The 24,353-nt window shown below is 42.6% G+C and overlaps 1 protein-coding gene across 1 annotated transcript in view; it reads right to left on the bottom strand.

Annotated features, from left to right (window-relative positions):
* The window catches only part of INTS6 (integrator complex subunit 6), a 1,595,672-nt gene that overhangs the window by 722,519 nt on the left and 848,800 nt on the right, over positions 1 to 24,353 (bottom strand). The window contains exon 9 of the mRNA XM_044071680.1: positions 16,105 to 16,237. Within this exon, the coding sequence (XP_043927615.1) occupies positions 16,105 to 16,237 (133 nt within the window). The remainder of the gene's footprint in view (positions 1 to 16,104; positions 16,238 to 24,353) is intronic.

Here is a 24,353-nt window from a genome sequence, read left to right as displayed (position 1 = left end):
CAAAAGATAAGTGCTTAGCATTGGCAGAGGGAAGTCATTGAGACTGTTTCCTATATGGCTGTGATTTGTCTTCTCCACTTTTGGAGGTAGAAGCACCCCATTGTTTAGGCCTGTATGAGCCCTGGGGCTGTTGTCTGCCTCTAGGGCAATCTGTACCTGTCTCTTTGTGGCCTGTCTGACACGGGAAAGGACCAATTCTTAGAAGGCCAGTTCCTGCTAAATCTGGGTGGCTGTACCTGTAAGAAATCCTTCACTGTCTGCATAGATTTAGCTTTATCCTCCATTTTCTTCTACACCTCTTCTGCCTTAACACCAGACAAAGTATCATGCTGTAATGGAGCATCCAATAATTTTGCTTTAACATGATCAGGCAGAGTCTGTTCCTTTAACCAAGCATGCCTTCTAATAACAGAACCTGTTACAGCGGCCCTGCAAGAGGCCTCCAGTGAAACATAACCACATTGCAAAGTATGTTTTCCCACTTGTTCAGCTGCATGCAATAAATCCTGCAATTCCTTGTTCTCAGAACATTCAGAATTTGTCAACATTTTCTGTTTTAACAGAGACATTAAGTATTGCTGATATTTAAGCATATGAAACTGACAATTTAAAGCCCTTACAGCCAAGGTAGCAGAAGTGTAAACTTTTTCCCCCCATCTGTCCAGTGCCCTAGAATCTCTGTCTGAGGGGACAGGGTTTTTTTTTGCAGTAGCAGCCTTGACCCCTTTGGGACCTTGAGAAATAGTTTCTGGGTCAGCAACAGGGTTTTTATATAGAAATTTATGAGAATCCGGAACCCTGTAGTATCTGTCTGGCTTAATAGGTGCAGGAGGCAGAGAGTCGGGAGACAGGAAAATACATCTACAATGTCTAGAAAGTACAGTTTTGTACCTACCATAAATGTAGATGTCCGAATTGGATAGCATCTGCAGTCATAACAACTGGGTTGTCCTGTCGTCAGGCAGCCCTTCAGTCGGCCGGATTCCAAAGTCCGGGTCCGGCTTCGGCTGATGTCGCACTTCACCCGACGTCATCTCTGTTGGTCTTCGGGTATAAAAGCATCAGCCGACGCCATTTTCTTCAGTGTTTCTTGCCCCAGATGCCAGAAGCCCTATAGAAGGCTAAAAATTTTGGATAGATGCCAATGTTTCCAAAAGATAGAGGTAAACACAAAAATAAGCATGTATGTACATAAATACAAACAAATACACCATGAAAGAAATCCCCCCACTAGCTAGCTATTAGAAGGGTAAACACCCTAGGAGTACCACAGAGGGGAAGGAGGGAGGGTAATCCTGACTGCAGATGCTATCCAATTCGGACATCTACATTTATGGTAGGTACAAAACTGTACTATGTCCTTCATGGATGCATCTGCAGTCATAACAACTGGGTAGAATACCATAGCCAACTAGGGGAGGAGGATAAAAGTAGATTATGGTGTGTTTAGGGTCCCTTGCAGAACAGCAGTGGCAAACCCTTCTCGGGATCTGGAATATAGAGGTAAATTATAATGCTTGGCAAATGTATGCACGGAGGTCCAAGTAGCTGCCTCAATAATGTCTTTGGTAGCCACTCCTCGTAAGAAGGCTGTGGTAGTGGCTGTTGCCCTTGTAGAATGAGGTCTTATGTTCTGTGGAATTGGCTTTCCATGGAAGGAGTAACAGAATCGTATGCAATTTCCTATCCATTTGGAGATTGTCTGTTTGGAAATAGCTTTTCCTTCCCTTCCTGTTGCATAGGCTACGAAAAGTTGGTCAGTCTTTCTGCTATTTTTTGTTCTGTCCAAGTAGTAGCGTAGCTGTCTATGTACATCCAAGGTATGCAGTATTCTTTCCCTGTGTTTTGTGGGTTGGGAAAGAAGGTAGGTAGGTGGATTGCCTGGTTTAAAGACACTCTGGATACCACCTTAGGCATAAATGTAGGATTAGTCCTCATGGACACTCTATCTTGGTGGAAGATTAGAAAGGGTTGCACTGCCATTAAGGCCTGTAGTTCTGAAACCCTCCTTGCTGAAGTAATTGCCAGTAGGAAAGCAGTTTTCCATGACAGGTGTTGTAGGTCTGCTGTTGCTGCTGGTTCAAAAGGTGATAGTGTCAACTTTTCTAGCACAAAGTTCAAGTCCCAAGCTGGCAATGGTGGTTTCCTTGGAGGTTTTACATTCTTGATTCCTCTGAGGAACTGCCTGAGCAAAGGGTGTGAAAAAACAGGTGGATCAAAGCTGTATTCTGCTGAAATAGCTGATGCATGAATCTTGATGGAGGAGTAGGACAGGCCTGAATGAAGTAGTTCGGCCAGATACTCCAGAATGTTAGGCATATCTATGTTTGATACATCTTTTCCTCGTTCAGAACTCCAAATGACAAACCTTTTCCATTTCCCAGCATAATTCCTTCTAGTTGAAGGCCTGCGTGCTTCAAGAATAATATCTTTAACTCTTTGTGAAAGGTCTGTATTAGCAGCTGCTATGTGATGTTCCATGCAGTCAGTTGCAGCGTTTTTAGGTTTGGATGCATGGTGCTGAAGTTGTTCTGAGTTAGCATCAAAGGCATCAGGGGTATTGGCCACATATTGTTCCGAGACATGCTCCTCAGCAGTGGGTACCAATGCTGTCTTGGCCAGTTTGGAGCTATCAGGATTATCCTTGGACGTTCCTCCTTGATTTTGAGTAGTACTTTGTGTATCAAGGGAAGAGGTGGGAATGCATATGCTGTTAGGCCTTTCCAGCTGAAGGAGAGCGAGTCCACTTTCCATGCTAGTGGGTGGAATGTCCTTGTGCAGAATTTTTGAGCTGGTGATTGAGAGGTGATGCGAATAGGTCTATCTGAGGCATTCCCCATTTCTTAGAGATGGTCTTGAAGATATCCGGGTGCAGCTGCCATTCGTGGGCATCCGATGTGGTCCTGCTTAACATATCTGCTAGAGAGTTTTCTTTTCCTGGCACAAATATTGCCTGTAACTGGATGTTGTAGCTGAGTGCCAGGGTCCACAGCTCCAAAGTCATTCTGCATAGGGGTAAGAATGAGTGCCTCCCTGTTTGTTGATGTACCACATGACTGTGGTGTTGTCTGTCCTTATCATCAAGTGGTCCTCCTTGAGGAATGGTCTGAACTTTTGGATTGCCAGTTTTACTGCCAGCATTTCTTTTAGGTTGATGTGCAGGTGAAGTTGGTCCTGTGTCCACAATCCTTGCACGCATTTGTCCAGCATATGCCCCATCCTAGGTCTGAAGCATCTGTTGTGATGGTCTGGCTTGCTTGACCCTTGAAAGGGCAGGCCTGGGTTTGACTGGCATGCCTGAGCCCACCATAGGAACTCCTGTTTTAAGCATGGTATTAGTGGGATTTCCGTTTCTAGGCTGTGTCTGTGTTGGGACCATAAATTCTTTAGGTACCACTGTAGTTTTCTCATATGTAGTCTGGCAAATGGAACCAAGATTATGCATGATGCCATGAAACCCAAGGCCTGCAGTACCTTTCTTGCTGTTAACTTGTTCAGTTTTGTTAGTGCCAAGAAGTAAAGAGGGAGTTCTTTTTGTTTTTCTGTAGTTAGGAATGCCATTTGTCTTACTGTGTCCAATTCCGCTCCCAGGAAAGTCCTTGTCTGGGATGGTATCAGTCTTGATTTTTGTAAATTGACTGTGTATCCCAGTGCTTGAAGCAAGTAAATGACCCTTTGTAAATCTGTTGTCAGCTTGCTTTTGTTGTCTCTATCAGGCAGTCGTCCAGGTATGGATAAATTTGAATTCCCTGTAGTCTGCAATGGGCGATTACTGATGCCAGGCATTTTGTGAATACTCTGGGCGCAGTAGATAAGCCAAAGGGCAATGCTGAGAATTGATAGTGCTCTGATCCTGCAAGAAATCTGAGGTATCTTCTGCAGATTGGTCGAATGGGGACGTGCAGGTATGCCTCCTTGAGATCTAGAGTTACCAGCCAACACTCCTTGCCCAGCATGGGAAGAAGTTGCTGTAGGGTCAGCATTTTGAATTTTGGGACAATGATGTAAGTATTCAGGGTGGACAGGTCTAGAATTGGTCTCCAACTTTTTCCTTTCTTGGAACTAGGAATAGTCTGGAGTAGAACCCCTTTCCTTGCTCTGCTGTTGGCACTTTCTCCACAGCTCTCATGTTTGCTAACTCCATTATCTGTTGTAGAGCCTCTGTCTTTTGATTTGGAGGTAGATTTGGCATTCCTCTTTTGTCTGGTAAAGTGTGGAAGTGGAACCGTAACCTTGATCTATGGTTCGTAAAATCCACTTGTCCTTTGTTATGTGGTGCCAGTTTTTTGAAAATAAGGTTAGCTTTCCGCCTAGAGGAGCTGCTATTTGTTCCCTGGTAGGCGGGTTTAGGATTAAGTCACTGTGGCTGTGTTGATGTAGTGGCAGGTGTTGAGTCTGTGCCTCTGTTGTTACCTTGCCACTGTCGTCCTCTGTAGGCACCTCCTCTGGATTGGTTTCTGCCTCTGGAACGTCTATTCCTGCCCCTTTGAGGTCTTGTGGAGTCAGGAAAGGACCAATTTTTGGCAGGCCAGTTCCTGCTAAACCTTGGGGTTGAACCTGCAAGAAATCTTTAACTGTCTGGACTGATTTTGCCTTTTCTTCCATTTTCTTCATAACCTGCTGGGCAGGTGTACCAAACAAACTTGTTTTATCCATAGGAGCATCTAGCAATTTAGATTTAACATGATCCGGTAAAGCTTGCTCCTTTAGCCATGCATGCCTTCTAATTACAGTGCCAGTCATGGCTGATCTAAATGAAGCCTCCAGTGCATCATAGCCACATTTTAAAGAATGGTTACTAACTTGCTGTATGTTATTTACCATTTCTAATACATATTTCTTATCAAGAGATTCATCAGTGGTTAGCTTTTTAGTTAACTGATCAAGCATAAACTCTTGGTATTGTATCATGTGAAACTGACAGTTTAAAGCTCTAGCTGAGAGAGTGGCTGAAGTGTAAAACTTTTTACCCCATCTGTCTACTGACCTTGCTTCCCTTTTAGAAGGATCAGCGTTTTTAGCTATGGTCGCGCTACTGCCTTGGGACCCTGGGAAATAGTTTCGGGGTCTGCAAGAAGGGCCTTGTAAAGGTGGTGATGAGTATCTGGCACCCTGTAAAATCTGTCTGGTTTGGCAGGGGCTGGGGGTAAAGAATCTGGAGCGGAGCAGACATCATTGAAAGCATCATCCACCACAGAGAGAACAGGAGGTATAGCTAAGGGCCTGTGCTGTGGAAGGTGCAAAAGGTCCTAAGTCTTTTCCTGGAGTCTGAAAAATCCTGTTGCTGCCATTGGAACTGTTCTCGCATGGCATGCAAGGTTTCCCCAAAGGAGAATTCTTCTGGTGGGGAAGCAGCTGGAATGGATTCTTCAGCATCAGAATCTTCAAAATTGGAGAAAGGAGCCTCTGGTTGGTCAGTTATGTCTGATTCATCAGCAGAATCATCAGAGGACACTGGCTCATGGGGCTCTGCCCTAGGTCTCTTCTCTGGGGGCTGAGAGGCCCTGTCTGGGTGAGGTTGAGATCCTCTAATTAATGAAATTAAATCTTCTGCCAAAGTAAGCATTTGAGAACTGGAAGAGGGCCTGGTTGAGGGGGGTTTAACAGGCACTGTTTTAGTAGTCTTGGCTGCTTTAGCCCTGGCGAAGGCCTTAATGGACATGGCTGCTGGAGGCCTAGCAGCACCACGTGCTGGGGTAGAGACATCCAAGGGAATGGTGTCTGATAAGTCAGTGGTAAGCACCGTAGTGGGTAAAATTTCTGAGGCCGATTCAAGAGTGTTAGCAGGGACCTCAGTTGTAGAGATAGATTCAGCTGTATTTTGATCAGTTTTCTCGGTTTCGGCCGAAACCGAGACACTCGCGGTTTGCCTAACCATGGTTTCGGCCGAAACCGCGGACCGCGAGTGTCGGTCTTTTTCTTTGCGTTTTTTGGCAGAATGCGTAGTCGGAGGACCCGACGGCATAATGTACGCAAAATCAGAACCGAAAAACTGTTCTGCAAACTCCGACCGACGTCTAAGCGTTCGTCGGTTGAAAGAAGCACAGGACGAACAGGTTGCTACGTCGTGGGCTGGGCCTAAGCAAGGCAGGCAGTAAGAGTGGAAATCTTTATGAGGTATTTGTTTCCCACAGGTTAAACAATTATTAACTTTTTCTGACATCGGCTGAGGCAAGAAAGAGTCCCCAACAGGGTACTTAGCTTTAGAAGTCTTCGAAGTAGTATTCGGTAGAAGTAATCTTTGGATCCGACCGACCGGCACTTGCGAACAGCTTCTGCTTCGGGCGCCACGCGGCAAGAAAGACTGGGGAAAATGGCGTCGGCTGATGCTTTATACCAAGACCAACAGAGATGACGTCGGGTGAAGTGCGACATCAGCCGAAGCCGGACCCGGACTTTGGAATCCGGCCGACTGAAGGGCTGCCTGACGACAGGACAACCCAGTTGTTATGACTGCAGATGCATCCATGAAGGACATCAGGTGGAATAGCAAGAGGTCTGTGCTGAGGTAGTAGAAGAAAGTCTCTGAGCCTTTTCTTAGAATCCGAATAATCTTGGTTCTCCCAGTGGAAATGCTCCCTCATGGCATGCAGGGTTTCCCCAAATGAGAAATCTTCAGGAGGAGAAGCTGAAGGAATAGATTCTTCAGCATCAGAATCCTCAAAGGGAGGAATAGAGTATCCCTGTTCTGAAGAGGAAAACACGAATCCCAAGCACACAAACCAACGAAAGATGAACCAGATTTCAAAAAAGCGCTCCAATAAACAAACCACTTTATTCAATATACGTCTTGAAGTGCGAAACATGAACATACACTTTTCGTTGCAGACATAAAGCTAACTTTCTCAGAAGACAAACACGATACACAAGGGTACTTAAATAGTAGCCTTGTATCCTATTAATCACTCAGTCAATCTAAAATAAATTAAATTAATTAAACATGAGTTAGTTGATTCACGAAACACAAGGGAAAGTCAGACTCTCTTAAAAGATAGTAGCTATAGCAACGCTTCACTCTATTAAAACCATTATTTTAAAAATGTATATATGAGTAAAAGTGCTGTAGTACCACACACTAAAAATTAAAGAACAAGTTAGAAACACATAGGCACAATCATAAAAAACATTACAGTCATTTGTTTAAAGATGCAAAACTCCAAGAGGAACCAAAATTAAGGCGAAAAGGGTGTATCCTACCACCAAACAAAAAAGCCACAAATATAAAATTGTAATTGTAGTAATAAATGTATATATACACTATACTGTATACTGTACTATAAAGTATTAATTCAATTTAGATACATTGACATAAGACATAAGTGTGTATAAATATATATAACAAAAAATATATATAAAAAATATATATAAAAAAGTGCATATATAATATCAAATAATCTTATAGCTTAATTAACTAAACATATTCTTATAACTGTTTGCTTAATTAATTTTGATATTACTATAGTATAATATACTCAACATATTTAAAATATTTTTTATATTATTCTTAAAAAAATTTTAAATTATTTAAAAATATTTAAAATATTTAAAATATTTAAAATATCCAAAACAAATCAAACATTATCTTTCTAGATTCTTGAGTCTTAAAATACATTTAATAGAAGACATTTCATTAATGCCAGGAAACTGATTGGCATTTGTTTCCAATTGCCAAATAAGTTCTTTCCTTTCCAATTTTAATGGCTCATACACGCCCCTGGGGTCTTCAGCAACTTGGTCAATAATTTTAAATTTAAAGAAGTGACTTTCATTCAAGTGACAGTGTCTAGCAAGGGCATTTTCTAACTTCTCCCTATTAATGCTATAGGTATTCTCATAAATCCTTTCATGTAACTTTCTATCGGTTTTACCAATATAGAAGGCTGCACACTTTACACATTTAGCCATATAAACTACCTGGCGGCTACAGCAGTTAAATTTATTTTTTATTTTATAAGTATGATCCCTTATTGTAAAGGTGCAACCTTCTTCAATAAACTTACAATAGTTACACATATTACATTTGAACATACCTGCATTAATTCTAGTGTTAGTGTCCTTGAATTGTAAAATTTCTTTAAAATTCACACCTCTCTTATAAACTATTCTTGGCTTATCCGGTAGTAAGCCCCTCCAATTACTATCCGACGTTAGTAAATGCCAATTCTTGTTCAAGATATTCTTAATATCAAACGCATCCAAGTTAAAACAAGTAATAAAACTACAAAAGAATGGTACCTTAACTTCATTCACTGTTATTTGTACTAAATGATCATTTTTTAATGGTAGTGTCCCCAATATTGGGGTGTACATTCCTTCCCATCTCTTATTCTTAACTTCAGTGATTATATTACAAATAAATTCACTGGGATACCCTCTCTGGAGAAAAAACTTCTCAAGGAGTTGACATTCTTCAATAAAATCAGTGTCCCTTGTTGTCATCCTTGCCGCCCTAACTAATTGGCCTTTCACAACCGCTTTTTTCTGATAAACTGGGTGGCTACTGGAAAAATGGAGGAACGTGTTTGAATATGTCTCCTTCCTATAAATAGTAGAAACAAATCTTTCATTAACGTAATCCTTTTTCAGGTCAATATCCAAATAATTAATGGTATCTTTACTATATTTTGATGTAAACTCTAAAAAGTCAGTACTACTATTAAACAATGACATAAGACGTATATTGAATAAAGTGGTTTGTTTATTGGAGCGCTTTTTTGAAATCTGGTTCATCTTTCGTTGGTTTGTGTTCTGAAGAGGAGTCAGAGGAAATGGAAACCTGATCAGAGGAATCATATTCAGTACCTTGCCTAGGCCTCTTATCAGGAGGGGGATGGGAACCCCTGATCAAAGTAATTAGGTCTTCGGCCATTTTGAGCATCTGTTTCTTAGGCATGGAAGTCTGTCCTGGAGAATGCTGTACTTGTTTTCTTGTCTTTAAAACTGCTTTAGTCTTTGTCTTGGATGCTGAAGATGGCTTGATATAAAGCTGTGTAGGTCTGAAAACACCCTCTGAAGCTGATGCCTGCTCGGCGGCTCCGGACCCATCTGAGAGATTAGTTTCCGAAGGCCCAATACCTTGAGTACCCAGAGGCCTAGCTGTATCCACGTGGGAGTCAGAGGCAGCCTGTGGCTCTGAGGTAGCGGGTGTCAGGGGCTGCGAAAGCGCCTAACAGAAAACCATCGACTGGCTTAGAAGATGCTTCGTCGTCGGTTTTGGACCTCGGATGCCTGTCCTTTTCTTTTTCCTTGCGCTTTTTATTAATTCCGGTCATCGGTTGTTCCGACGGCATTATATAGTTAAACCTTCAGCCAAAGTAATGAAAAGCAAAATCATACCGACGCTTAATAATGCGTTGGTTAAATCTAGCACAAAACCGACAACTAGCTACATCGTGGTCAGGGCCTAGGCAAGAAATACAGTAAGAATGAAAATCCTTATGAGGTATTTGCTTCCCCCAAGAAATACAATTGTTAACTTTTTCTGACATCGGTCTGGAGCAAGAAAAAAGTTTCCCCAACGGGGTACTTAGCTTTATCGAAGACTTCGGATCTGAAATTCAATTTCGAAAATCTCAGGTGTCGGCCGACCAGCAGTTGCAAACTGCTTTTGCTTTGGGCACTGCGCGGCAAGAAAGACTGAAGAAAATGGCGTCGGCTGCATCTTTTATACCCCTGGCGCACTGACGTCAGGGAAGAGGCGACAGCAACCGACGCTGGACTAGGACTTTGGAATTCAGGCCGACTGTGGGTAGCCTGCCAGCAGGATAACCCAAGTGTAATGACTGCAACAGTGAAACACGATGAACATCAGTGTTATAAGTATGTCCAAGAAGCAAGGGGGTAGGTGGGTGGGATTGAATACTGCAAAATGGAAGAGAAGGACATCTATGGATATGTTAAGTTCTTACACAACTATTCTATGTCCTTCTATTCTCATGTTGCAGTATTCATAACCTTAGGGAGAGTACCTCAGCTCTCTAGGAAGTTGCATGAGAGGTAGGTAGGGGAGCATAGTCAATGAGACCTTGCAGGATGGACCTAGCAAACCCTGCTCTAGCTCTGGAGATCAGATCCAATTTGCAATGCTTGGTAAAGGTATGTACAGAAGACTGAGTTGCAGCCTTTAGGATAGGGGTGTAATCGATGCCCTTGAAGAAGCCTGCTAAAGAGAATGCTGCTCTGGTGGAATGGGCCTTGAAAGGTGACCTCTGTTGCCTTCCATGAAAGGAATAGCAAAAGGCTATCACCTTAGAAATCCAAGAGGCAATTGTGGGTTTAGACACTGCCCTGCCAAGTGCTCTAGGATGGCAGGAGACAAAAGGCTGGTCAGACTGACAGGTTTTGTCTAGTCTAAGTAGAATCTCAGTTGCCTATGAACATCCAGGGAATGCAAAGCCCTTTCTGAGGAGTTCTGTGGCTGAGGATAAAAGACAGGGAGATTAATGGTCTGGTTTAAGGAAATTTCATTAACTAACTTTGGCATGAAAGAAGGGTTAGTTCTAAGAAAAACCCTATCTTTACGAAAAATAATATATGGAGGAGAAGCCATAAGGGTGTGGATCTCAGAGACCCTCCTGGCAGAAGTAAGGGCCAGTAACAAAACTGTTTTCTATGTACAGAATTTAAGGGAGGACGAGTGGGCTGGCTCAAAGGGAGCCAATGTTAGCTTTTCCAGCACAAAGTTAAGGTCCCAAGGAGGAGGAAAAGACTTACGAGGGGGGCCTTATGTGAAGGAACCCTTTCAAAAACAGCTTGACTTCTAACCTGGAATCTAGAAGTGTAGTCAATCGAAGGCAAACAGATATAGTAGAGAGGTGTACTTTTACTGACGAGTAGGTCAGTTACAAATGTAGTAACTCACACAAGCAGAAAAGGACCAGTGAAACAGAAACTAGAAATGGGTCCCGTTTTCTCTTGAGGCACCAATGGGAGAATCTTTTTCACTTTAATAAGTAATTTCTCCTGGTGCTAGGTTTCCTGGCCTCCTGCAGGACATTGAGTATGTCATCTGAGTGTAGGTGCCTAACAGGAATCAGAACCCTATCACCCACAGTGTCAGTTTGAGATTGAGTAGGTGGGGGTGAATAAGGGATCCCCTGTCTTGTGTGAGTAGGTTGAAGCAGTGAGGTAACCTATGGTGACTGCCCTGGACTAAGAGGTAGAGTAGGGGAAACCAATGCTGTCTTGGCAAAAAGGGAGTCACCAGCAGGATTTATGGTTTGTCCCTCTGTATTTTCAGGTGGACATTGTGAATCGGAGGAAAAGGAGAGAAGGCACAGAGGAACATTCCCTCCCATGAAAAGGAGAAGGCATCCACTGTCCATGTTTGGGGATGGGGGAGCCTTGTGCAGAAGAGGGTCATCTATTTGCTCTTGGGGGGGGGGGGGCAAACAGATCTGCCTGAGGAATACCCCACCTGAGAATTAGATCCTGAAACACCTCCCTGTGAAGCATACATTCGTGGGAGGGTGTCAAGGTTCTGCAAAGGATGTCTGTCATCCCATTTTCTTCTGATGGGATGTAAATTGCCTGTAAGTGAATTTGACGTGCTGCTGCCAGGGGCCATATCTGTATAATCAGACTGCAGGGGGGGTACAACTTTGTTCCTTCTTGCTTGTTTATGTACCACAGGACAGTCATGTTGTCTGTGATGATCTTCAAGATGCCTGGCAGAAGGATGTCTTGGAAGGCCTGCATAGCCAAGGATAGGGCCTTTAGCTCTTTTAGGTTGACGTGGTCCTTCCTTTATTGAATGGTCCACTCCCCTTGTATTTTTGTGCTGATTGTTGACGTGGTGAAAGATGGCTCCCAAACCTAAATCTGACACATTTGTGAATAGATGCTGTTTTGGTGGGGCATTTGCAAGGATAACCCGTGATTAAGAGTAATGGTGGCAATCCACCAGGAGAGTTCCCTTTTTAAACAGGGAAGAAGTTTTGTTTCCAAGGGATGAGAGTGTTGGCTCCAAAAGTTTCTCAAGACCCACTGAAACTTCCTCATGTGCATCCTGGCTAGAGGGATCATGGGACTCAAGGAGGCCATGTACCCTATTATCCTGATAAATTCCTTGGCTGAGATTTATTTTATTTTACATTTGTTGACCGGGCTAGTCTAGCTGGATACATGTCCATTTTCAGTAGAGGCCCAGGGAGAAAAGCTCCACAAACACAATAATATAGAACAAAACTAGTTATACAAAAAATAAATATTTTACAAATGGAAAGTAGTACATAAACAATGCCAGAAGCATAGCCAACAAAAATACATCAGGTGATAAAATTGCTAATGCAAGAATGGATAGAAATCTTATGTATCACATGACAGAACATGTTGATTGACCTGCATAGAGGAATCACATTGCAGTTTTTTTTTTTTTTTTTGAGATGGTAGTTAGAGGTAGCAGGGACTGGAAGAACAGAGAAAGAAAGTCCACTTTCTGGGTAGGGACAAAGACTGACATCACGTCTGTCCATTTCCTGCACCCCAGGAAGACCAGATCTTGGGAAGGAGTCATTTGAGACTTTAAGCAATTCACTGTGTAGCCTAGACTCTGTAGAAAGTTGCAAACTATGTCCAGGGGTTTGGACTGGGTTAGCGAATCCTGGTGCAGAATAAGAAGGTCGTCCAAGTAGGGATAAATTTGTATGCCCTGCAGTCAGCAGTGTGCAATGGCTAGGGCAAGGCACTTTGTGAATACTCTTGGAGCTGAGGACAGGCCAAAGGGTAAGGCAGAGAACTGAAAATGTGATGAACCCACTGAGAAACATAAATATTTTCTATAAGGTGGGAAGATGGAGATATGTCAGTAAGTATCCTTCAGATCTAGTGAGGCCATAAATGCTTGTTGAAGTATGAGGAGAAGGAGATGCTGCAATGTGAGGAAGAGATTGAGGTGGGATAAGTCGAGGCTGGGTCTCCAAGGGCCATCTTTTCTTGGGACCAAAAACATCCTTGAATAAACTCCCTTGGCTAACTGATCCTCTGGTACTTTTTCTACAGTGCCCCAAGACAGAAGTTGGCTCAGGATAGAGGAAAATAGTGGCATCTGATTGTGAGGGGTTGAAGTACCCTGGAAGGGTGGAGTAGCCCACCAAGTCATAAAGTATCCCCTCTGGATGATGGAAAGCACCCACTTGTCTGTGGTGATTTTCTGCCAGGAGGGTAGGGAAAGGGTAAGACGTAGGGATGGGGGGGGGGGTGGTGGAACTGGCTAAGAGATGAGAGTTGCAGTGGAGTAGCTTTGTTTTGGTCTGACTGCCTCTGAAAGGATGATGGTGTGGAGGTGGTAGAAGACCTGGCAGCAGATGGTTTTCTGGTATGCCTCCGTTCCCTTGAATGAGAAGTAGAGGGATGAGAGGACTGCCTCTTGACAAAGCTAGGTCTTTGGGGGTAATTTCTATGAAATCTGGGGACAGGTGAGACTAGTAAATGTTTTAAATTTTGTAAGTCTTTACCTTTTTCCTGTAGAGACTTTAGTAACTCTGCAGAGGCTGCTCCAAAAAGGGCTTTGTTGTCCAAGGGTGCATCCAACAACTTAGCTTGGACATCCAAAGGCTGAAGTCTCAGCCATGAAAATCTCCTTAACACAGAGCCAGAAGCAGCAGACTTAGAAAAAGCTTCTGCAGTGTAGTAGCTGCACTTAAGAGTGTCTGGTCACTTGAGAGACCATGGAAATAAGGGTACTTAATTGTGCCTTAACATGAGATTCTGGGACCTCTGACAGAAGAGCAAACTTGGCCATATGGATCTGATAATTAATAGGTCTAATGGCCAAGGTGTAGGAAGTTATATACCTTCTTCCCTAACCTGTCCATAAATTTGCTATATTTATCTGTTGGAAACAGGGAAGAGGAAGGTAGTTGGCTAGAGGACTTATCAGGTGACACTGCAATGACTGCAGGGTCTGCAGGAAGGTTTTTGAAAAGGTACTGCTCCTTTACAGAATTTGTATGGTCTCTTAGAAGCAGGAGGCTGTGATTCTGGGCTTTGTGAGACAACTGAGAAAGCCTCCTGGAATGCTGGGAGTAAAGGTGGGAATGCAGATGGTGAGGGCTGCTCTACCTGCAGTAGTTCAAAGTATCTCTTTTTGGTGTCAGAGACATCTGACAGTTCCCACTTAAAATGTTGCCTAAGTGAAGAAATGGCATCTCCAAAGGAGAAGTCTTCTCCAGAGGAGTCAGGAGTAAGAGACTTCTTCAGGGTTAACAAAATCTTTGGGGGAGTTTAACTGGGAGCAGTAAGTTAAGGACTCATCGGAGGAGGAAGACTCCTTCTCAGATCGTATCTGAGGAGCAACTGGTAGGCCTAGTTGGGGGATCTGGGTTTGAAGAGCCTGAAAGGCCATAAACAGAGTCTGGGAGAATGTCTCCCAGGGTGGAGTAGGATCCTTAGAAGTGTGTTTCTCCTTTTGCTTCCTTTTTAAAGGAGTGGAAGGAGCAGAAGTGGGCCTAGCAACCATCGTAATAGTGCATGGCAAGGCTGAAGTAGTAGCAGGGCCCTCCAAAGCCAGGAGCCATGGTTCCCCCTCACCATCAGGTTCTGATGGTTGAAAAACCTCAGTGGACGTACTCTGAGTATCTGTAGCACTGGCTTCCATTTCATTTCCCGGTTGCTGAGCAATACCAGACGTCCGGAGCGATCCTGGGCTGATATTTGCCTCTAGGATCTCACTGGCCTGCTCCACTTTCCACACTGGATGCCAAACGTCTGAGCTGCTGATTTTCTAAATACAGTTTTAAAGCTGCCAGGTGGCTTCTAAGGGGTTTCAGAACAAAGGACTGGCAAATAGTACAGGCTTTGTAAGACATGTACGTCTGAAACAACAGCAAAGAAAGAAGAAAAATATCCCACAAGGGTACTTATCTCAGTGCGGATTGCTGGTAAAAGATCAAGAAATCGGAAGGCCAAAGTCAAGCAAACGCTGGATTGCAGAACTGGTGATTGGACGTCTGAATCTTGCTGTGGCAGAAACCTTCTGAATTGGGTACGTGCAGACGTCACAGATACAGCCAACATCAGTTTATGGCTCGTGCATGCAACACTGCACGTACCCTGGCTTCTAAAACTTTGGTATACTGGTCGGATGTCCGGTGCTGTTCCCTAAGGTTATGACTACTGCAACATGAGAATAGAAGGACATCTCCAGGTTAAACGTACATACATACTAACAGAGATTTGACTGATAAGAACAAAGAGCAAAATGGATACGTGAAGCACAGAATTTTAAGACTATGTACTGTTAGACCTACATCTTACAACAGTCCTGAGTTTGATTCCCACAACTTTCATTTGCTTGCTGTGTGATTCTGAGAAAGTCACTTAAGCAGACAATGGTCCTGACTCATCTCTGTTAAGGCACTGTATGCCTTAGGGGCTTACCCAGTTAATACATATGTTGACTAATTTTATAATTACCCCTTTTAGGCAGAATTATATAAAACAATATGAAAAAATAATGGATTAGGCCAACAGCATCCTGGGATGAACAGCTAGAGAAAATACATAAGCCCTTAAAGTAATTTTGCCAGTGTACAAGGTAACAAACAGTACTATAGAATCTACAATACCATGTTCAGTTGAGCTGGACATACAAAGAAAGGAAGTTTATGCTGTTGGATAATATGCAGGGGAAAGCTATGAAAATATTGGAGAAAATGAACTTAGCGGACATGCAAAAAGACTTTACTGCTTGGCATGTATGCACCAAACAGGAAAAAAAGGAAGGGATTGATACTGATAAGAGATCTACTGCACTATTGGGAAACGCACTGTCAAACTCAAGAGGAAAGACAGAAGGGGAAGAGTGAAAACAATTAAAGACAGGTGGCTCCTTGAAAAGTATGGTCAGTGGGAAAGGTGAAGTACATGTCGAGAAAGGAATTCAATGGCACTTGGTCAGAGATATTGAGCAGCTTCACACAAGCTGACTACACTGTCTGCATACATTTAGTCAGCAGCTTCATATGTTTGTATACAATAATGATAGAAGTGAAGCATATAAAAAAATTACAAAACTGAAATGAAAATGTGTTGTTCACTTTACCTCAGCACTGTAGTCCAATGCCCACATACACTTCATAAAGATTAAATACTAAATTAACTTACCTACAAGTGGAAAGAGAACAGGGTAGTTATAAGGCATCACAAACAAGTTCACACAGCTTAGTGTTGTACTTGCTTTCAAATAACCAAACGGATGTCCCAAATCACTGTACTTCCCACTATTGCTTATATATACCTGAAATCAAAGACATTTAAAGATGTAACTACAGATTAAAAAAAGAGGAATACTGTTGAAATAGTACTATTTTTCTGAGATAATCAAATGACTTTACAAGTGCATATAAAACTCAAAAATGTATTTCAGACTTCCTGGAATATTATATAGCAAGAATACTACCAATAAGGAAAGTACAAGTTGTATAAGTAAACTTACCATAACAGTACACAGCTGCAGTAGCCTCAGCTATATGAGTTATACCCTGTATAGGATATAACTGCTAGCCAGTTTCCAAAGCTTCAAAGCACCTTCCACAAGCACAAACCATCAGTCAGCTTGAGCTGAGCAGAGTAAAAAGACACGTCTGGGTGCCAACCCCTTCATAACTGAGAGAGGGAGGCTGAGCCCTAAAAGGACAATGCTAGGAACAACAAAAATATTCACACCCTGTCATAAACAACACATCATAAAACAAGGGGGATGAAGGGAGGGGATCACTGCTGCAGTAATCACTTGAACATCTACTGTTATAGTAAGTTTACCTAGACAACTGTACTATGTTCATCATATTGTACAAGTGCTGCAGTAGCCTTAGCTATCTGGAGGAATTACCTTAGCTTACTACATTTGGGAAGTGGATGGAGAAGAGTACTGAAGCCCCTAAATAATGGTCCTAGTAAAGCTTGATCAAGACCTAGAGAAGGAATCAGGTTTATAGTGCTTTGCAAAAGTATGCAGTGAGGACCAAGTTGCTGCTTCTTGAATACTTCTAGAATACATCTCTTTCCAAAAAGCCATAGATGAGGCCAAAGGCCTTGTAGAGTGGGTCTTGACCCTGTCTGGAATAGTTTTGCTGTGGTGACTATAAATAAAAGTAATAGCCTTAGACAACCAGTTGGAAATAGTCCGTTTTGATGCAGGTTATTTACCTTCACAAAAATGAACAAATGATTTGAAGATCTATCAGAAAGATTTAGTTCTGTCAAGTTAGGACCAGGGTCGTCTGTGGACATCCAAGGTATGGAGTAAGCTTTCTCCCTCATTTTTAGGATCAGGACAAAATGGTGAGATGAATAGTTTGGTTTAAAGTAAACTAAGATACTACTTTAAGGATAAAAGAAAGACTATTTCTCATAGAACCCCTATGTCTGTGGAAAAAAGGGAGAGTGCTAACCATAAGATTTGCAACTCCGATCTCAGATACCCTTCCTGCAGAAATCAGAACAAGTTTTCTTGGAGACCTCTTTTTGCATAACCCCTTTCAAAAACATTTTGACATGAGAACATAGTGAAAGAAGAGGATCCATAGGCAGACATGTTGAAATGGATGATAAATTAACCTTGATAGAGGAGTAAGAAAGGCCATAGGATATGTGCTCACATAAAAATTGTAAAACTGGAGAACACCTAGCCCTAAATGGGTGCTGGTTACATACCTCTGGACAAAGCCTAAAATAATGACCATGGTGGTGTGAATGACCTGAGCTGTACCTCCCTGGACTACATGAAAAGAGACATGGAGGATCTCTCCGATCATGTAGCCCAGGCTGGTATGACCCTGACCCTGAGTAGCATCCTACCCTCACCAAGAATGATACCACGGTATAAAGAAAAAATTATGAATTTCAACAATTGGCTAAGCTTCTGGTGTCATTCAAAGGGGATCCAGTGTCTGTCAGCCTGTGATGACATGCTCAACAAGCCATGCTGTTTCGCTGGAGACGTCTTGCAACTGTCACCCTTAGGCTTTTGAATACTGGCCAAGGCTATTGCCACCCCATAGTGCCTTTTTTAGGCAAGGCTCAAAAGACAAACCCACCGCCATAAATAACACAAGTAACAAAAAACTCAGGGTAACGCTACTCAATGCCAGAAGTCTAAACCTCAAAATGCACGCACTCGAGGCACCCCTCAGTATGGAGAAAAATTATATATGTGCAGTAACAGAAACCTGGTTTACAGCTCCAGAGAGCACCCCAGCACTACCAGGCCACAACTCATACCATACATTCTGGCCACAAAACCTGGACCGAAATACAAAAGGTGGGGGCGTATCCATATTCATCAAGCATACCCACACCTCCAGGTTAGTGGCACAGCATGATGACTCAGAGATCATCCCCGTGCAACTAACAACGGGAAAAACTGCAATTCAAATTATAGCTTGCTACAGATCACCCACCATGTCCCAGGACTCCCATTTCGCATTTCTGGAAACACTGGGAAACATAAAGGTCCTACCAAACACCCTGATATTGGGTGATTTCAATTATCCAAACATAACTGGGAGAACTACTCAAGTACTAACTCCCTTGCCCAACATTTCTTAGAATTTATAAATGTAAACTGGATCAACTGGTCAACACCCCCACCAGAAGTGACAACATATTGGACCCTCATCACCAACATGGGCGACCAGTGTTCCACACCGGGGGTCAACCCCTCGCTGGTTAGATCTGACCATAAACTAATCACTCTGGATATCCACATTCCGCCCCCACCCCCAGTCAAAGAAACCACCGTGAAAAACTTTTCAAAAGCAAACTTCATATTACTTAAGGCCGAGGTGGAAAGTTTCAAAGCCCCCATGCCAAAGGATAATGCTGTCCAAGCTGCAAAATCCTTTACTAATGCACTCTATGGGCACATACAAGAATGCATGGATCGTGCTATTCCAAGCAAAACCAAGACTCACTTTTCCAAGAAATGGAAACCAGTCTGGTGGACCCCTGCCATAAACAAGCTATACAATAGAAGGAGGAAACTAGAACAGAAAAGAGTAAAATCCCAAGAAGGGAAGACATCCCTGATCAGTATCAACAAGAAACTACGATCCCTCATAAAATCATCCAAGGCTAGCTTCGAAAGAAAAATTGCCAAGGACTCCAAAGATAACCACAAGGCATTCTTTAGCTACGTCACGAATCTAAGTGGCAATTCTCAGATATGCTCGGAGTTAGTGCAGAATGGCGTAAAATACACTGAACCGACCGATATTGCCAACATTTTGGCAGACAGGTTCAGTGAAAACTTCACCCCCCCACCCCCAAAAGGGCCCATAACCATACCAGAAGAATGTAATGCCCCTGAAATCACAGACACTCAGATTAAAACAGCCCTCTCCAAAGCCAAAAACACAGCATCAATGGGACTGGACGGTGTCTCAGGCTGCGTCCTACATGAGCTAAAGATGAACTAACCCCCTCGCCTAAACACACTGTTCAGACTCAGCCTCTCTACAGGCTACATGCCCACAGAGTGGCATACAGCAACGGTTATTCTGCTCCACAAAGGTGGAGCCACAACAGACCCTGGGAACTATCGCCCTATAAGCCTGACTAGCTTGGTCTGCAAAGCTATGGAACGCATCATCATGGATCTCAAAAACAGAGACATTGGTAACCTCCAAACACTGGACCCTACCCAATTCGGCTTTAAGGGCAGATCATGCCTCCTAAACCTGGTGGACTTCCTTGAGACAGTTACCAAGGCTATAGACAAGGGAAAGGTGGTATACACAGCCTACCTAGACCGCGCAAAGGCCTTCAACACCATTCCCCATTCAAGTATTATAGACAAGCTCACCAGCTTGAATATGAACCCCTATGTCACGAGATGGGTTGCCAACTGGCTCACGGACAGAACCCACATGGTATGAGTTGCGGGAGCTGGGTCTGACTCTAAACCGGTTACAAGTGGCATTCCCCAGGGCTCAGTCCTAGGACCCCTCCTGTTCGTCATATACTTCACAGAGGTATAGGCAAGCACAGAAGGACTATGTCTGACCAAGTTCGCAGATGACTGCAAACTAGGGGCTATAACTGACTCTCCGGCGGACAAAGACATCCTCCAAAACGGTCTCACTGAGACAGATACCTGGTGTCAAAACCATGGCCTCAAGCTAAATGCCAAAACTGCATAGTCATCCCCTTTGGAAAAAACTAATTACCCACAAACTACCACACAGGTGGCAGTCCCCTAAATACGGAAGACGTAATAAGGGATCTGGGGACCCAAGTAGAGAGTAACCTCTCCTTTGATAGTCACATTGCCAAAGTAGTTAGAAAATCCTTCTATGTGGTCCACCAAATCACAAAAGGGTTTGCATCCAGATCAAAAGAGGTCACTGTGCCCCTCTACACATCACTCATCAGACCCATCATAGAGTACAAAGCCCCATTTGGGATGTACCTTACAAGACACCTGCAACAGCTGGAAAGACCAGAGAAGTAACTCACCAAAAGGATCACTGGCCTCAAACAGATGCCCTATGCAGCTCGACTGAAGAAACTCCAGCTGTACTCGGTTGCATACCGCCTACTCAGAGGTGATCTCTGCCTGACATACAAGGCCATGTCCAACCCAGAATTGATGGACATGCTCCACCTAAAGAAAACCATATCCCCTTGAGCCACCCACTCTAGGGATCTAACCTCACCACAAGAATAAATAGGACGTGCTCGAGGGACAGATTCCTGTCCCAGAGACTTCTTATGCTCTGGAACAAGATGCCAATCTACATTAGGCAGAGCTCCTCGCTAATCCTCTTCAAGAGAAACCTTGACGAGTGGATGGGAAACAGAAAGTTTACCCCGGGAATCACTTCAATAGCTCTGCTGGACAGAGGCACAGGGAACTAATCTAAAGGGGTGGCGAAAACCAACACATTCTGGCTAGGGTTATAAATGCCTTCAAGCAGATAGCCTAGTACCTACCTATGAACCTATAAAAGCCCAAAAATAGGGACATATTTGAAATATTGTTCTTACAAACTTAGAAAGTTGCTAGACTAACATGAACTTTGTTAGCATGAATTTTCTGGGGAATATGAAGTCAACATTCAGATGTATGGCATTATACAGTGACTTCAATCTTTAGTGATTGATCAGAAAGTCACAAATTATATGAGGACCAGACCAAAACTATGATTAAAAAAATCTGGACAACTGAGAGGTATGACTGGTTATGTTGTTGGCACCAACTATAAAACCTTTCCATTTGCTAAATATATGGCTTTCTAGTAGCAGGCTTTCTTGCCTCCATTAGTACCTTCTACACGCCTCAGTAAACAGGTGTCTACAAGGAAATAAGACCCTATCATCCATAAAGTCAACTGAAGTTTATTGGATTTAGGGGTGTATCAAACACCCTTGACTTGTGTGAGTAGATCCATTCATTGAGGAAGTTTGTGGTAATTGCCCCTGGCCATGTCCAAAAGAAGGGAAAACCACTGTAGCTTGGGCCAAAAGGGAGTCAACACAATGATCTTGGGAGATTCCTTCTGAATCTTCAGAATTACTCTGGTATCAGTGGATAGGGTGGAAAAACATACAGAACATTCCTGTCCTGGGAAAAGAAAAGCCCTATAACTTTCAGGCCTTGCACTGAGTCCTACAGCAGAATCATGCCAGCTGATTGTTCAGAGAGGAGGAAAACAGATCTACTTGAGGAACTTCCTGCAGATGGATCAACTTTTGGAAAACCCATGATCTAGTTTCAATTTGGTGAGGATCTGCTTGCCCTGCTACGCTTATCTGCCACACAACTTTTCTCTGACAGAACGTAGGGTGCCTAAAGAGTGAGACTATGCTGTGAAGCTATACCCCAAACTAACATGGTTAGTCTGCAAAAGGGGTATGACCTGGTACCCCCTTGCTTGCTGATGTGCCATATGACTGCGGTATTGTCTGTTAACAACTTGAAGAGGTCCCATGGATCAATAATGATTCAGAGTTAAGAGCCTTGATCAGAGCAGGCATCTCTGACATTTACGTACTCACACCTGTTCTTGGTGTCCTATACACTACACTTTTATCCCTCCTGAAAGTATCCCCAAGAAAAGTCAGAGGAGTCGGAGGTGACTGACTGCTTTGGAACAGGGAAAGAAAAGGGGGAAACCCAGACATGAAGATATTTGCTGTCTGCACCAAATGATTTCTCTTCTGACAAACCCCAGCATTGGGAACTGAAAAAACAAAGGATGTTGGTGCAGGGACAAAAAGGGACTTTGACATACGATTGCATCTTTCTCATATGGAGTCTTGCCAGAGATATCATGAGAATCACAGATGCCATAAGACCCAAAATCCTTAGGTATTCCCTTGCAGTGACTGAAGTTTGAGTAAAAAACCTTAGAAATAGATCTAGACATAGATCTATTTTTTCCTGTTGAAGAAAAACACTTCAAACTGAGGTGTCTACCTAACACTCCAGAATACAATCCTGTGTGGAGGAGTCAAAAAAGTCTTTTGAATGTTCTCTTGGAATCCCAGCTTGTGTAAGAGATCTCTCACCCAGGACAGAGATTCCTGACACTTTGAAAAAGACTCTACAAGGATGCGCTTAGTGCCCAAACTCATCTTTTCAGTTAGCTCAGCTCAAGATGACTAATGCTCTGGATGTGAGGAAGGTGCCCTCAAGCTTTGGAAGCTGGCTTGCTGTTATATCATACGCAGGATATAACCCATATAGCTAAAGCTTCTGCAGCAGTGATCAGTATGATAAACATCTCAATGAAACTGGATAAATGATATTTACTGGCACAACTGCTGCATCTCAAGATTTGTAGCTTTACTAATGGCTCAAAGGATCTCAAACAATGCGATAAATAGTTTATGGCTGTAAAATGCAGCACTCTAAAAATGTCCATAATTCTCAATACGGATATCATACAAACCCCATAAACATTAGAAGTGATATTTAATAAAGTAAAACAAGCATAAAGTACACTACACACGCACATTTCATTAGTCGTGCTAGGGGATACTGTAATCTTCAAACTACACAACTGTTAAAAGAAATTTTTAGTGATTTGACCTTGGTGATCTAGGTACGAAGGACCATTCTTCAAGTGACCCATTTTGCTCCCGTCTGCACCAGAATTATTTTGCTTCTTTTACATGCTCATTTTTTTTTGGAAAAACTTTTTTCAATCAGTATAACTTTTTTGAAGGTGAACAAATGACAGGAATCTTCTGACAAAATAGAAAATATTATTTTTCCTGGATGATAAGTTGCTTTCACACAGACTGTCTACATGAGAAAACTCATCTTCTAATAAAGTAACTTTCTTTTAACAAAGACCTGACAATCAATTAAAAAAATTAAGGCACTAGACTTGCTTTTATGCAAGCATTTCAGCTGTTTTACACACCAACTATGCACTCAAAATAACCTATTTTTGAAATAGTTCAACTCAAATTGTGAGCAAATCATAGAAGTTGCTTTGCAAGATAGATAACTGTTACTTTTTCAGTTTATTTCAAAATAATTCAGACAGCTTTTCTCCCAAAATAACCCCTTTCTGACAAGAGAGGCTGACTGCAATCAAGTAACAGAATGTATGTCAAGAGTTATGCCTGCACTTCTTTCCTAGTGATATTTCAGCCATTTCACATGCACATTGCCCCTCTCCTTTAATAATTCATTCTGACTGGGTGCACTTCAGATTGTTTATCTAATGACACACACACAGACTAACTGACTCACTCACTCTGGGAGAGTTAATTTCCCATCCTTTTATTCCTGGTTTTCACCTCCTGTTTTTTTTTTTTTTTTTTTTGCATACAGACAAGAATGACCATTTTCTAACGGCACAGCTTTGACAATTTGCCTGAAATGAAAAGAACTTATTTCTCAGATTCCCAAATTAAAGTAAGCAAAAAAGAGACCCAAAGTCACACAGTGGTATGTAACATGCTTAGCCTAGTCAGACCAAATAACTTCTAAACTCGTGACCTAATAACTTCACACTTCCAAAGGCATTGCTATTGGTTACTAGCAGAATAGACATTTTCTGCTTAATTTAAACTGCATAAAGATGTTTGGCAAGATGTCAAATTCATCATCTTCTGTGTTACGCAGCACTACTTAGAAAAGAGCAGACCATTTATCCATAAACCAGGTAAAGTGAACTGACCCATTTTCAGATCTTTTTTTAGGCAGGTCACATAGACAACAGACATTTTGGAATTTTAAGTTAAGCAGCATATTGTGGAAAGTCAAAGTAATATACACAGACACCTGTGGAGTCCCCCAAGGTTCTGTACTGGGACCTCTCTTGCTTGGCATCTAATTTTCGGAAGCAAAAGCCAATGCCAAAGGGATGTGCCTGACAGTTTGTAGATGACTGCAA

The sequence above is a fragment of the Protopterus annectens genome, chromosome 5.part0, assembly GCF_019279795.1.
Source record: "Protopterus annectens isolate FY-2018-M chromosome 5.part0, PAN1.0, whole genome shotgun sequence".
Classification (NCBI taxonomy): domain Eukaryota; kingdom Metazoa; phylum Chordata; order Ceratodontiformes; family Protopteridae; genus Protopterus; species Protopterus annectens.
The sequence above is the reverse complement of the archived record's forward strand: the minus strand, read 5'-3'. Positions and strand labels throughout refer to the sequence as shown.